The 15,200-nt window shown below is 42.5% G+C and overlaps 1 protein-coding gene and 1 long non-coding RNA gene across 2 annotated transcripts; one reads left to right on the top strand and one right to left on the bottom strand.

Annotated features, from left to right (window-relative positions):
* Nucleotides 1-80: 80 nt before the first annotated feature.
* Nucleotides 81-11,639, bottom strand: LOC146673841 (uncharacterized). The gene is made up of 4 exons (XR_014908894.1): nucleotides 11,387-11,639; nucleotides 5,795-5,899; nucleotides 1,534-1,609; nucleotides 81-817 (listed from the first exon to the last, which is right to left on the bottom strand). It is a non-coding gene; the product is annotated as an uncharacterized LOC146673841 (long non-coding RNA).
* Nucleotides 7,077-14,584, top strand: LOC146673840 (coxsackievirus and adenovirus receptor-like). Its single transcript, XM_085392218.1, has 3 exons — nucleotides 7,077-7,146; nucleotides 12,930-13,289; nucleotides 13,528-14,584. Exons 1-3 carry the CDS (start codon nucleotides 7,077-7,079, stop codon nucleotides 13,743-13,745), a joined length of 648 nt encoding a protein of 215 aa, XP_085248344.1. The 3' UTR covers nucleotides 13,746-14,584.
* Nucleotides 14,585-15,200: the final 616 nt, after the last annotated feature.

Genomic DNA, 15,200 nt, shown 5'->3' with positions numbered 1-15,200 from the left:
TGGGTCAGTGAAGAATAAGTACTGAGTATGCACAGAGAAACAGAAACAGAAGCACAGTCCAACTCCCCTGGAGGGCGCGCTAACATTAACACGTGTCTGCTGAAAACAATTTCACTCAAAAAGACACATTGCAGATGAAGGACGTTTATTAATGAAGTAAAGTATCTCCATCATAAAACAAACCACATTTGAACCTGTTAAAATAGAGAAATGTAAATTCATTCATATCTCACAGTGACACAGACAGCTGTAACATCAAACATCACATAAACAGTGATTCATTCCTCTATGAACTTTAAATAAACACATTAAAGAGATTTTGTCTGAGTCCTTCTTTCACTTCAGTCTGACTTCATGAAAACTTGCTGCTGAGCACTTTAGTTATAAAGCAGAGGTTAAAATGATCGTCTGAGTCTCCAGGATTCTCAGGCTGAATGAGGACACATGTTACAGATGTTCTCTTTATGACTCCTGAGACAAAAACTGACCAAACGTTCCTGCAGGTTTTACTTTGTGGCTGAAGTCGACTCATGTTTGTTCTTTGTTATCTCAGACAGGTGTGTTTGTTAGCCACAAGAATTCATGTTTCCATCAGACAGAAACAACCAATGAGGGGCAGACACACACTCACATTTCAGATCTTCTGAGGTTTCCTTCATGAGGAGAACAAACAGAATATAAACCAGTGTGTTTACAGTGAATGTGTCAGGTCTGAGCTGCTGTGTGGACCAGTTAGAGAGCAGCAGCTGGATCCCAGTGGTTGGACTGGTGGACGACTTCAGTGAGGAGTAGATGACATTTGGCTCTGGTAGAAACTCTGCACACACAAACACACAGGAGGAGAATATAAGCACAAAGCAGAGCCTCTCTGTTCTCTTTAGATACAGCAAAGCATCAGGACATGTCAGTGAACGCATCACAGTTACAATAATGTAACTTATTGAACTTTGACACATTTTGTGCAGGTGTGTCAGATCACACAGCATCTGCAGAGACACACAATCTTGTTTTGATACATTTTAACTGCAGGATGAAAAATAAACTGATTAAATAACATCAAATTGCTCCATCTTAACAGGTTACTGGCACCAGAATATTTAGTGGAACTGGTGCTTGTGTCCCAGTCAGTGTGTACATCCTGAGATGCTGCAGCCACAAACCCGTTCACTGTTCCCAGCTCACACTTAAAGACGACTGAATGTTTGCTGTGAGGACTCCTCGATCCTGGGACGACCTGCCTGAAGAAATCTGGCTCGCCTCATCAGTGTCGTCTTTTAAATCCTTGTTAAAGACTAATATATAAACTTTAACTCATCTTATTCATCCAGCTGTTGGAAGTTATTCACCACATGACACTTTGAGTCTGTGTGGCCGTAGTTTGATTCATATTTTACTCTTTGCTCTTTCACTCATCGTCTCTGGGAAGCACTCGTAACGATGGTTTGAAAAGTGACACAACCTTAAAAGTAAAGGAAAAGTTTGATTGTGAGCAACAGATTTATGGTGTTTGTACTAAAAGAAGAGCAGCTGTACCTCTCAGCTCTGACTGTTTTTCCTTCTCTTTGACTGACGTCTTCAGTTCTCACTGCTGAGCCGACTGCAGCTGCATCTGCACAATAAAACACACACACAGGACGTCAGTGCACGATTGACTTTACCCAGAATCCTCTGCAGGAGAAAATGGAAGGTACTCATGTTTAGCTGGACAGAGAAAAGTTACAGGAAGTCGTGATGTCGCTCTGATGTTGTTCAGTTTGTCCTGTACAACATTTTTCTGAAGTCTCATATAAAGACGTCGCTTCTCTGTTTTCTTAACAAAGTGGATTTTCTACAACAGTTTCAATGATAAGAAACAAAATGAATGACATTAGTTATGGAGCCTTTGGTAAATATTCAGAGAACAAGATGGAAAAACAATCAGTTACAGGAGCAAACATGCTGGCTTGAACACATATTTGTTGTTGAAGCTTCTCAGTATTTGAAACATGAAGATTTGTTAGTGTTTTTTAATGAGTTCATCTTTTAAACCATTTTAGCCTCGATTGTCCTGTTAAACACTATTTAAACTTCTGTCTCTATAATGCAACAAAGAGTCAAGTTTAGCCTCTCTGCTAACTTCAGGCTAAAAACACTGATGACCTCCAACGCTGCCCCTCAGCCTCCTGGTAGAGGCTCCTATGGACCCAGCAGGGTGACAACAACACCCCATCAAAGGGACAAAGACACTGAGCAGCATGCAAAGAAGCCCACTCACTATAAACAGCATGTAACTAATAAGAACTACAATGGGATCATTGATGGAGCTGGACTGTTGTCAGAGTGCAGCTTAGAGGAGATTCTGAGTTTAGCAAAACCTCCTCATGGCTTAAAAAGTCTAACAAGTGTTAAGATTTCCTGTGAATATTACTGTGAACACTGAGACGCTCACCTGTTTTCAGTGCAGCTCACTTTGTTATTGTTACTCATATAGAATTAAATAAAGTATTCAAATAAAAAGTGTAAATATAGACTTTAATTAGCCAGTTTGTTATGCTGCACCGAACAAACGCACTACTCTCACATCTGGTGTGAGTGACGGCTGTGACGGGACACGAGCTCCAGCTCAACCTCTGACTTTACTGATGAACGAGTGAAAGTGAATTCCTTTGTTTAGTTTATTATTAGAATATGTTTGTTTGTTAGAAAGTGTTATAGATGCTATGTTATGTCCTACAGAGCAAATATTTCATATTCAGCCTTCATGAAGCGACCAGTTAAGTATTAAATCTTCTATAGCAATAATTCATCTTTGACGTTACATTATTTATATCATTTCAATGTATTCTTCATTTCACACATTTACATTGTTCTAAATATAATGTTTAAATAATTTTCATATTATTGAAGTCAGGATTATAACAGAAGGGTCACAATCATGGCTGCAGCAAATATGAAGACGAGGCTCAATCAATATCAAATACAAACAATATTTAAAGTGAGTTACTGACTCTTAAACTTGTAACTTTATTCAGTAAAAACTGTTTATTCTACCAGTGTTGTAATAAAATAAGTTGTACCATCAATAAATAAACAGCTGCTGAGGACTCGTTGGTGTAGCGAAGGACTAATGTCCTAAAGAGTAATATAGCACACACTCCTTCCTGAGACGACTGACATTTCCAACACTTGCACTGTTGACTCTGTGTTGCACACTGCTCAAAATAAAGGGAACTCAAAAATAAGAATCCCAGATCTGAATGAATGAAATATTCTCATTAAATACTTTAGATAGCTGAATGAGTGAAAATCCAATGTAGCAACCCATGGAGGTCTGGATTTGGAGTCACACTCAAAGAGGAAAAACACTCTACAGTAATGTCCTTACAACAAGTCAAAGTGAAGCTCGACAGTGTGTGTGGCCTCCACGTGTCTGTATGACCTACAACACCTGGACATGCTCCTGATGAGGTGGTGGATGGTCTCCTGATGGACCTCCTCTCAGACGTGGACTGAAGCATCTGCCAACTCCTGGACAGTCTGTGGTGCAGTTGGTGGACGGAGCGAGACATGACGTCCCAGATGTGCTGGGTTGAATCAGGTCTGGGGAACAGCTGGACCAGTCCACAGCATCAATGCCTTCGTCCTGCAGGAAATGCTGACACACTGCAGCCACATGAGGTTCAGCATTGTCTTGCATTAGGAGGAAACCAGAGCTGCCCGCACCAACATATGATCTCACAGGGGGGGTCTGAGGATTTCATCTTAGTACCTAATGGCAGTTAGGCTACCTCTGATGAACACATGGAGGGCTGTGCAGCCCCCCAAAAGAAATGCCACCCCATACCATAACTGACCCACTGCCAAACCATCATGCTGGAGGATGTTGGAGGCAGCAGAAGGTTCTCCACGCTGTGTCCAGACTCTGTCACATCTGTCACATGTGCTCAGTGTGATTCTGCTTTCATTGCCAGGGGCAAACTTGCCATCTCGGTGTTCTCTGGCAAATGCCAAACGTCCTGCACGGTGCTGGGCTGTAAACACAACCTCCACCTGTGGACGTCGGGCCCTCATGCCACCCTCTTGGAGTCTGTTTGTAACCATTTGAGCAGACACGTGTACATTTGTGGCCTGCTGGAGGTCATTTTGCTCTAGCAGTGCTCTTCCTGTTCCTCCTTCCACAAAGGTGAAGGCAGCGGTCCTGCTGCTGGGTTGTTGCCCTCCTACGGCCTTCTGATGTACCGGCCTGTCTCCTGGTAGCGCCTCCATGCTCTGGACACTACACTGACACACAGCAAACCTTCCTGCCACAGCTCACATTGATGTGATCCTGGATGAGCTGCACTACCTGAGCCACTTGTGTGGATTGTAGACTTTGTCTCAATCTATCACTAGAGTGAAATCACAGCCAGCATTGAAAAGTGACCAAAACATGAGCCAGAAAGCATCAGCACAGAGAAGGTCTGTGGTCACCACCTGCAGAAACACTCCTTTATTGGGATGTCTTGCTAATAATTCCCACCTGTTGTCTAATCCAACAGTGTGTGGCATTGATTGTCAATCAGTGTTGCTTCCTAAGTGGACAGTTTGATTTCACAGAAGTGTGATTGGCTTGGAGTTACATTGTGTTGTGTAAGTTTTCCCTTTGTTTTTGGAGCAGTGCATTTATTCTGTGTACTATTGTATTTATGTATTATCATTCTTTTCTATCCTTACTAGGGCTGTGCGATATGACCAAAATCTCATATCCTGATATAAAACATCTATCGTCCGATAACGATATAAATCACAAAAATGTAACATTTTCTGTAAATTCTGTGAATCTCGGGCAGCTCGACTTGCTTGAAGTGTTTCCAGCTGCACGTCGTGTACCTGGAGTCGAGTGTTTTAACCGATGAAACGATACATTTTTAGACATAAGTTGTAGCTGTTTTGCTTCTCATCCGTAAACACTGCATACTCTTTCACGTGATTCAGTTTATTTTGAAAGGTCTCAACAGGATCTTGAGCTTTATTGTGAAAGGTTTATGTGGAACATAAACAAGCGGACACACGATGGTTTTACAGTTGTTGTTGCTAACGACGACGCATAAAAACAGGCGCTTGTGCGTCCGTAGTGTGGTTATATTGAATATAAGAGAAAGAAATGAATATAGCCACTACAGCGACCGTCAAAACCATGAAAAAATATTGACGTAAACAGTTTATTTTGCGACACCACGAAACAAACGATAGCGTAAACTGAAACGATAGACGTTTTTATATCGTCATCTGATATATATGGTTATATCGAACAGCCCTCATCCTTACTCTCTCTATTCAAGCACAATACTGTTGAACTTATTCTCAGTTTATCTTCTGTATAGTTGTAAACATGTATATTTGAATTTGTTATATTTTCATGTCATTTTACAGTGTTTTTCACCTTTGAAGGAGGACGATGTTTTGTCCCACTGTTACCTGAGTGTGTATTGTTTGGTTGACAATAAAACTCGACTAAAGCAACAGAGTACTGGTACAGTACTAGGTTTGCTAGTACTACATTACTGTATATTGCTCACACAAACACACACACACTCTTCATCAGCAGCAGACAGTCTCTTTGATGTTGATACATTTATCCATAACTGTGTGAAAACAGCACATGTGGAGGTGCAGGGAGGGAAACCCCGGGTTAACTGAGTGAGTTTTATCAACTCATATCAGCTTCATATGACAGAATATCCTGATTACCAATGTTAGCGTCAACTAATCTGAATAACAGAAATATACCCTGGGTATAATAAACCTGCTCTGTAGTGCAGGAGATTCTACTTACAGAGCAGACACAGCACAGATGTTTCCTTCATCGTCCTTCTCACTCATTTCAGCTTTTTCTCATTTCTGTCTCTGACACCAAGTAAAGTCGCCCTCTTCCTCCTTCCTGTTGGTACAAAGAGAGTCGAGGTCAGATACATTAGAAATATATACAACTATTAACACACTGTAACGGTTACTCTCTTCTAACACGTGGTATGAACGCCCTGTTACTTAAAGTTGCTACAAAAACACACAGATAGTTTTTTTTAAAGAATATTTCCAAGATGGACGTCTGATCGACATCACGGATGTTACACCAGTGTCCATTTGATGAACCTCTTCAGCATCACCTGCCTGTCACCCTGTCAGACTTGTTACGACTCATCAAGCGACGTCACCGACCAGCCAATCGGTGACATCACAGTTTAGTACCTGCTCAGATTGCTTGGAAACCCGGCCGAGCAGATACTAAAGAAATACCAGGTGGTGGATGCAAAGCCTGGATGTCACCATGTGGCCCTCTTAAAAATGTATTTAGGTACTTTAAATATACACAACATGTAAACTATAAAAATAATAAATAAAAGTTATAATGCCACTTATGTCAGCTGTAACTCTCATCTGGACTCTAATTTTACAGTTTTGTTTTTATTATTAAGTGTCAGTGCACTTATGTTAACGACAGTGAATCCTTAAGCTGTCATCATCGATTTTCACCTGTCAGTCTCATTCTGTCCTTTCTGAAAGTCTTCAACAACTCAATTATGATGTGACTGAAAACACAATGAAGACAAAATATTAGATATAAAATAACTGACTGGAATATTAATTCTGTTTTATCAACATATATAAACACATTTAAGGATCTGACTGCAATGTTTAAAAAAAACAAACAAACAAATGAACAGTTATTAATAAATATAACAAACATACAGTCTTTTAGAAAGTAGAGCCGATCAATGCATTTATGGATTATTGGAGTTTTTACAAAACTGATCATTTAAACAGAAGTCATTTCCAATGTTTCTATTTATTTTTATGTGTATTGTCTTTACTTATATTGGTAAGTAGAGTTCAGTGAACATGATTTATGACGGGTTATATAAAATTTAGAAATTAACTGTTTTGCAAAGTATCTCAAATCCTGCGTTATTTGACACGTTTCACATATACACCAACAAGTCATTTACAACAATGTAAATACGGCCAATCATTTTAATGCGGAAACCAGGAAACCAGTTCGGGGCACAACCGTATTTGGCACCGTTACCGTCCCGAGCGAACGTCTTCACGGCGACAAGATGGGTAGCGGTGTTCGTACGTCGCTCTTCGGGATTCTTCTCGTCTGTTATTTCGCGTTTGCGTCAACAGGTGAGTATGTAACTCTTAGATTGCTGATGAATTGATTTGCCGTTATTGGCATATTAAACACACGCAACCGGGACGTAAGCGTGATTAGCGAAGCTCGCCGGTTACCGGGCTTCGAGCGCAAGTTAGCTCGCTAGTTGCGAAGTAGAAGCGGCTCTGTGTGGTGTGAGTTTTCTGTGTGTTTTGCTTAGTCTTAGTATTTGTGTGCAGTTTAAGTGATCACTGTTAGAGCCACCGAGACTTGCTGAACATCGTTTTTCGGCTAAAACCTCACATAACAGAAAACATTCACTTGGCTCAAAGCACGGCTACCTGCCGAGCTAGCGACAGCAAAGCGACACGTCAAGTTAGCATAGCGGTACAAATCAGAGTAGCGGGCAAAAGCGGACTGGTCCCGGATTACTTTCACGTCATAACAGGGGTTTTTAATCCGGGAAACCTGAAGTTGGTACTAATATAATGCTATTAGCATGTGCAGTGCTCTGCTACGGGAGAAAGTTAAGGATAAAAAAGCTCGAAACAGGCGTTTCGACACGGTGTCGCACTTCCGTAACGCGCGCTATGCTAGCGATCAGCGAAGGAGGAGAAGCGCTACCGCGAGTCTTAATGTTCGCGGCGGGTAACAGGTCGGCTGGCTTCACCCCGGCGCACAAATCACAGCTCACTTGACCGCGTTATCTCAGGAGAACAACCAAGCCACTAAAGAAGTACTAAAACTCGAGGAGACGCACAACTGGAGCACTGTTTGCGCGCACTGTGTGTGGATTATTTAACCATCAGAGCCTGGTTAAGGAACAGTCATTTTTTGTCTCGCATCAAGTACCTGCTGAGAACATCACTGTAGTGAAGTTTATCTGAGTTTTCCCCATCCAGAAACTGGATGACAGCGAAGGTCATGGACAAAAGAAAATAGGTCCTGTTGATATTTGGGCTTCGTTCCGCCTGTTCCAATAAGAAGTCATCCCTCACTTGAGAATGCACTCAAACTTTAACATTTCCGCAGCAATTTGCTGAAACAACCTCTGAACCAACAACAAGGATGTAAGACTTCCTAAAACTATAACTTCTTTTTCTAGGAGGTTTCACTTTATGGCAATGTAACGACATCCAACTGTAACTTTGTCACCAAATTAAAACATCACTACTTGACTAGCTGGTTGTAAAGAAAGCGGAGTAACCTGGATCCTGACCAGTGCGCGCTCCCGACGCTGGGGAACGCTCCGTCGGTGATAAATGGCACAAAGCAGAGTGAAGCTGACCCCCCACCCACTTGAAACGTAAAGGCAAATAGGCGGAGCGGTTAGTGCTACGTTTGTGCAGATTTGTGCAGGTAAAATTAGCGTTTGTGCTGCTACGGTTTCCGAGATATTAAACTTTATTTTATAGGTCATTCAAAGGTCACCATCCCCCCAGACTGCTCCAAAACGGGCCAAAATGGTCTACTTTTTTAGTGCTACGTTTGTGCTGGTTTGTGCTTCCTGATGGCAGCAAACTGAAGACGCTGTTGAAGGGATGAGTGGAGTCACCTGTAATGGAGACGACCTTCCAGATGAGGCAGGTGCAGTAGATCTCCTGGGGAGGGAGGCAAGAGAGGTCCCCACAATGCTCTCGGCTGCTCTCACTACCCGTTGTCATTTTTTCCTGCAGAACCCAATGCAGGAGTCATACCACACCAGTGATGCAGCTGGTGAGGATACTCTCAACTGTGCCTCTGTAAAAGGTGCTCATAATGGGGGTTGAATCTCTTGTGCTTCTCAGTTTGCAGAGGAAGTAGAGTCACTGTTGGTCTTCTCCACATTCAGGGACAGGTTGTTGTTGCTGTACCACTCTGGCAGATGGTTAACTTCACCCCTGTATTAGATCTCGTCGTGGGTCAGCAGAGTGAAGAGAAGGGAGCTCAACACACATCCTTGGGGAGCCCCCGTATTCCGTGTTCTTGGGCTGGAGGTGTTGCTGTTGACCCGTACTGTCTGCTGTCTTCCTGTCAAGAAATCTAGCAGCCCGTTATACAGCAAGGTGCTGATCCCCAGCAGATCCAGTTTGTGAATGAGTTGCTGGGGAATGATGGTGTTGAATGCTGAACTGAAGTCTATGAACAGCACTCTGACATATGAGTCTCTAGTGTTCAGATGTGTGAGGGCTGAGTGAGGGGCAGTTGAAATTCCATCATCGGTTGAGCGTTTTGACCGGTATGCGAACTGAAATGGATCCAGGTTGGGGGAAAGCAATAATTTGATTTGATGCATGACTAACCGTTCAAAGCACTTAACTTAATAATGATGGAGGTGAGTTTGACAGGACGGTAGTCCTTAAAGCAGGAGATAGATGACTTCTTGGGTTCAGTAATGATGGTGGAGGGATCTCCACACACTGTCTGGGGATTGTGTCACCACGGTCTGTAGAGTGGGCTTGTAGTCTGTGATGGTTTGTATTCCTTGCCACTGCCTCCAAGTATCTCTGCTGTCGCTGAAGCTTTGCTGTAGCTGATGCCACGTGACAGGTTTGCCCTTGCTGTTCTTAGACTCACCTAATTCCCGGCTCTGAAGGCTTGCATTTTTCAACTTTAGGAGCATTTAAACCTGACCTGTGAGCCATGGTTTCTGATTGGCCCAGACAGTGATAGTCCTGGTCTCTGTGACATCATCGATGCATTTTGGGATGTAGGCAGTGACAGTTTCTGTATATTCCTGAAAGTCTGTGGTGTTGTCGTGTGTGGCGGCCTGTGGTGGAAAAGCAGTGCCTCTGAGGACCCTTCTGGCCACACCTGTACCTGCTTACGAACTGGTTTGGTGACTTTGACCAGGGGCCTGTGGGAACCCATGGCACACCTAGATTTCTGCCTGTACTGACCCTTATGCAAAATAAGTGGAATTAAGACACAGTTCCAAAAGCAAACACAACTGATCAGTGCTGAGAGTGGTCCTGTTGCTGAGGTTGGGATGATCCTGTAATCTCTTATGAACGACCTCCAACGCTTCTATGACTGGGATGCAAGTGAAGACAGATGTAACATCTCTCTCTCACTGTACATGTACTGTTTATAAAATTAGGGAAACATAACCTGCACAAACAAAATAATTTGCAGGACAAATGTTTGACATCAATTTTGTTCGATTTGAAGAAGGTAGGGGGGGCAACTTCACTCACGGGTGTTTATAAGGTTGGGGAAACCTGCAGTCAGCTGAGACTGAAGAAGTCACTTGGATGAGTGACGAAACGTTTCTCCAACTGAAAATGTCCAGATGAACAGAATCAACCTTTTGGGATTTACTTACCTGGATGATTAAGCACGCATCAAGACGTTATTTTATTAAACATTTTAAAATGTTAGCAGCACAAACAAACATTTTTGCAGCACAAACCAGCACAAACGTTTGACATCCATTTTGTTTGATTCCATTAATATGGGGGGGCTGGTTGACCTCTAGAAATTTTTGTTAATATCTTTAAAATAATAACGGCACAAACAAAAATTTCTGCAGCACAAACCAGCACAAACGTAGCACAAACGTTTGATACCACTTTTGTTGGATTTGGGCAATGTGGGGGGGCTGGTTGACCTTTTGACCTTTACATTTTCATTAATATCTTTAAAACAGAAGCAGCACAAACGAAAATTTTAGCAGCACAAACCAGCACAAACGTAGCACAGTTGATTGACACCCATTTTGTTTGATTTAATTAATGTGGGGGGGCTGGTTGACCTCTGATGACCTCTAGAAATTGTTATTAATATCTTTAAAATGATAGCAGCACAAACGAAAATCTTTGCAGCACAAACCAGCACAAACGTAGCACAAACGTTTGATACCACTTTTGTTGGATTTGGGTAATGTGGGGGGGGCTGGTTGACCTTTACATTTTCATTAATATCTTTAAAACAGAAGCAGCACAAACGCTAATTTTACCTGCACAAACCAGCACAAACGTAGCACTAAAAAAGTAGACCATTTTGGCCCGTTTTGGAGCAGTCTGGGGGGATGGTGACCTTTGAATGACCTATAAAATAAAGTTTAATATCTCGGAAACCGTAGCAGCACAAACGCTAATTTTACCTGCACAAATCTGCACAAACGTAGCACTAACCGCTCCGCCTATTTGCCTTTACGTTTCAAGTGGGTGGGGGGTCAGCTTCACTCTGCTATGGCACAACGCTCAACCAGAGCAGCAGCCATGTTTCAGCGCTACAACCAGACGTGAAACACGACCTTCTTATGCCTCTGCGTGTCTGTGTTTTACTTACCCCGACATGCAGAGGCTCTAAAAACATACTAGCAGCTCCTTTGTGCCTGATCCCACACGTCAGCAAACATGAAGACGGTGAAAGCTGCTGATAAGCTTCGTTTTTGTCGACGTCACGATTAAAAACAGGCTCCAATATCCAAAGTTAAGCCCACGTCGATTTCGAGTAAAGGGCATCATTGTTTAAAGCTCCTAGCAAAGCTGTTTTCCACCGTCCACGAACGATAACACAAACAGCTTCTCTTCTCACGGAGAGAAACCGTGTAGCGAGCTCACAAAGATTGCAGCGGAAGCGCGTTCCCTGTGTTCCTGCAGAGCGAGCCGATGACCGATAGGGGGCAGTGTACAGTATGGTACATACTACAGCGCGCCCAGGTTGGCACGGAGTCGTGGGCCTGATGTCTGAACTGGGAGCTCATTGCATCATTTAGTCAGCCCTGTCACCTGCATCTATCTGACACTGATTTCTCAGAGGGAGCAGTGTAGCAGATGAAGAGCTGATGGTGAAATCAGGAGCAAAAACTAACGAATGTTGGTTGAATTGAATGTTGGCCTGGTCAACACAAGTTCAATTCAATTTTATTTATATAGCGCGAAATCACAACAACAGTCACCTCAAGGTGCTTTATACTCTAAGGTAGACCCTACAACAATACATGTCCAGGAAGTTCATGTCGTGTTCACAAAGATGATGATTATGTGAACAGAGGTGGACCTACAACATGGCTTCATGTCTACAAACCCACAAAGTCTTACAGCAGTAAGGATGCACCCGTGTCATCCATGTGATCTGCGTGCTCAGAGCCTGGCTCTACAATCACCTGGACACAGAGAAACCTTGATGTAGATGTTTGATGAGCTAAAGTCCACAATATTAAGATTATGTGTATATTTTACTTTAACGATCCCTGTGGGGAAATTACTCTTTCTGCATTTGACCTGTTCACTCAGTGAAGCACTGAGCAGCCACTGAGCAGGCGCCCGGGGAGCAGTGTGTAGGAACGGTACCTTGCTCAGACATACTTCAGGGTAGCCGTTCAGTGGACTTGAACCCCCGACTTTCCGATCATGTGGCGACCACTCTGACTGACAGCCTATACAGACATAAACTTATTATCATAATTTCGTTCTGTGGTCACCAGAAAAACAACTTGAAATAATAACCTGAAAAACATTGCATATTTCTGAGCATAAGAACAAAAACAACAAATATGCAGCTGTTCAAAGGTGTTTGCAAAACATCTTTTTTTTAAAAACAAAAAAATCCTTTCAAATTGTGTTTTTGTTTGATTTCTAACACTGGGAGCTAAACACAAGTTGTTCTGTTTGCACTGAGATATGTTTAGACTTTGTTCTTTATCAAGAATTTATCGCTTTGTTGTTCGTCTGAATTCTGTGATTCCTTAACAGATTTTAACAGGTCTATGGTCACGTTTGTGTGATTCAACCAGCATAAACCAGAGAGCAGTTGTGTCTGTTCCCCACTCCGATTGGCTGCTGTAGAAGTGACTGTTTCCTCTCTGCTCTGTTGTTACATCTTTCAGACCAGAAAACCATCACGGGTCAGTCTGGACAGAACGCCACGATGACATGTCGAGCTCCAAACAACAACTTCACACTTGTACAGTGGAGCAGAGCTGATCTGGAGCCAGAACATGTTGCTGTTTACAAGGGTGGACAGTTCCTTCCAGATCACCAGCATCCATCTTTTAAGAACCGGGTGGATCTGCAGGACAGACAGATGAAGGATGGAGACGTGTCTTTGATTCTGAATAATGCAACGAGTGCTGATAGTGGAAAATACGAATGTCGTGTGTTCAACAGAGGAACTGTGCGCAGGAAGAGAGCCCTGTCAAAGATTCCTCCCATCAGCATCATCCACCTGAGTGTTGTTGTTCCTCCAGGTGAGTGAGTAGAGTTGAGTGTGTGTGTGATCAGAGGTGAAGCTGCTTCCTGGTTGTTGATGTTTGTTTCTAAAGATGTTGTTGATGAGACTTTGTAGAAAGCAGCTGGTCTGAGTGATGTGATCAGAGTGCAGTAGATAATGTCTGACAGCAGTTTGAAGAGGAAATGGATTCTGTTCTGTTCTTCACTCATCACCTACCTGACAGCTGACACCTCACACCTGTTTCTCACCTGCAGGTCAGCCAGGAGGACACACAGAGGATGGAGGGAAGGAGGCAGAAGAGAAGGAAGCAGGAGGGAAGGAGGATGAATCTTTTGGACTGAAAGTTGGTCTTCCTGTTGGCGTTATTGTTGCTGCTGTTGTTGTTGTTGTTGGTGGTGTTTTAATCTACAGGAAACTTAAACCACAGAGTCAGGGTTCATACCAGCCTCCAGCTGAACAGCAGCCTGTTTGAAATGTGAAAATAAGATTTTCACAAGTTATTAAATGTTATTTTTGTTTGGTGCAAAACATCGACAAACAGTCCAACAGAGAAACAGAGTCAGGATTCGCCTCCTTGAACTCTCTCAGAGGGCTTCCAGCTGATCTGAGTCTCCTGCTGCTGTTCCAGCTTCTCAGAGCAGAGACAGACGAGGACATCCTGGATTTGTTGTTCAGCATCTTTGTGAACGATTTCATCACGTTGTGTTGAACAGTTTTAAAGATGGATTCATTCCAAAAGAAGATTGAACTAATGTCGTACTTTTCCTTCTTTTTCTTTAGTTTTCTTGAATTTCAGACGTGTCCTGTTTCTACTGTATGTGTAGCTGTTAGCTCGTGACCTCTGCTCCTGCTGAGCTGAAGCCTCAGACTGTTTCTGTAGTTTAAATAGACGAGACATCTATAATATATATTTGTATATATTAAATTACACGGAGCTTTTATTTATTTCTGTTTATTTATACACTTTTAAAATTATTCCTGGTACAGATTTTATTGTTTTACGTTATTATTGATGAAAAAATGAGTTGGTTTTTGTATACATGAATTCTCTTTTATAAAAAATATTTTCTAACCTGTATTCCAAAACGTTGGTTCTGTTCGTCTGGACGTAGCTTGTAAATGTCCTGTTTATAAGGTTGGGGAAACCTGCAGTCACTTGGATGAGTGACGAAACGTTTCTCCCACTGAAAACACCACGTCCAGGTGAACAGAGTCAACTTTTGGAGATTTACTTACCTGGATGATTGAACATGCATCAAGGCCCTTTCTCACCTGTACAGTCTGTTTTTGTTCTGTAAATAAATTTTCTTAACCTGAATGTTGCTTCCTGTTGCTTCATGAGTAAATCTGAAATGAAACTGAATAATCTGAGCTGGAATCAGTCAAAAGTGAGTTTGTGTGAAATCATCTTTGCTTCTGCTTTTAAAGTGAGTTTTTTTCCCCCAACTATCGCCATCTGGTGGCCTTCAGAGAGAATGCAGGCGTCCATGTTTTATACTGTGTCTACAATGTATCAGTGTGGTGCTATTAGTATAAGGTGGGATGTAGATTTTGTTACATTGTACCTGTGAGCACAAACTACACACATCAATAGGCAGGTCATGTACTTACATTCATGCTGTGCTACAAACCCCTCAAAGTGCTTTTAATTAACCGCACATTCATAAAGCAGCTTATTCTGGGCACTTCATCTCCCTCACATACACGACCAACCTAGAATCTTCCACTCCAGAGTAGCTGAGTGCAAACTCCACACAGAAAAAAAGAAGCCCAGCAGGATTTGAACCTAGAACCTTCTTGCTCTGACAGGACAGCAACAACCTGCACCACCTATGGCAGAAACTGGATCTGTGCCAAAGCAACATCTCTCAAAGCGCACTCTGACATCTGTATGACCTGTGCTGCTTTCTTTTTCACTCTAGGGAAC

Source organism: Rhamphochromis longiceps, linkage group LG3 (genome assembly GCF_057381845.1).
Source record: "Rhamphochromis longiceps isolate RC_006_pf linkage group LG3, R_longiceps_female_GT1.1, whole genome shotgun sequence".
Classification (NCBI taxonomy): domain Eukaryota; kingdom Metazoa; phylum Chordata; class Actinopteri; order Cichliformes; family Cichlidae; genus Rhamphochromis; species Rhamphochromis longiceps.
The sequence above is the reverse complement of the archived record's forward strand: the minus strand, read 5'-3'. Positions and strand labels throughout refer to the sequence as shown.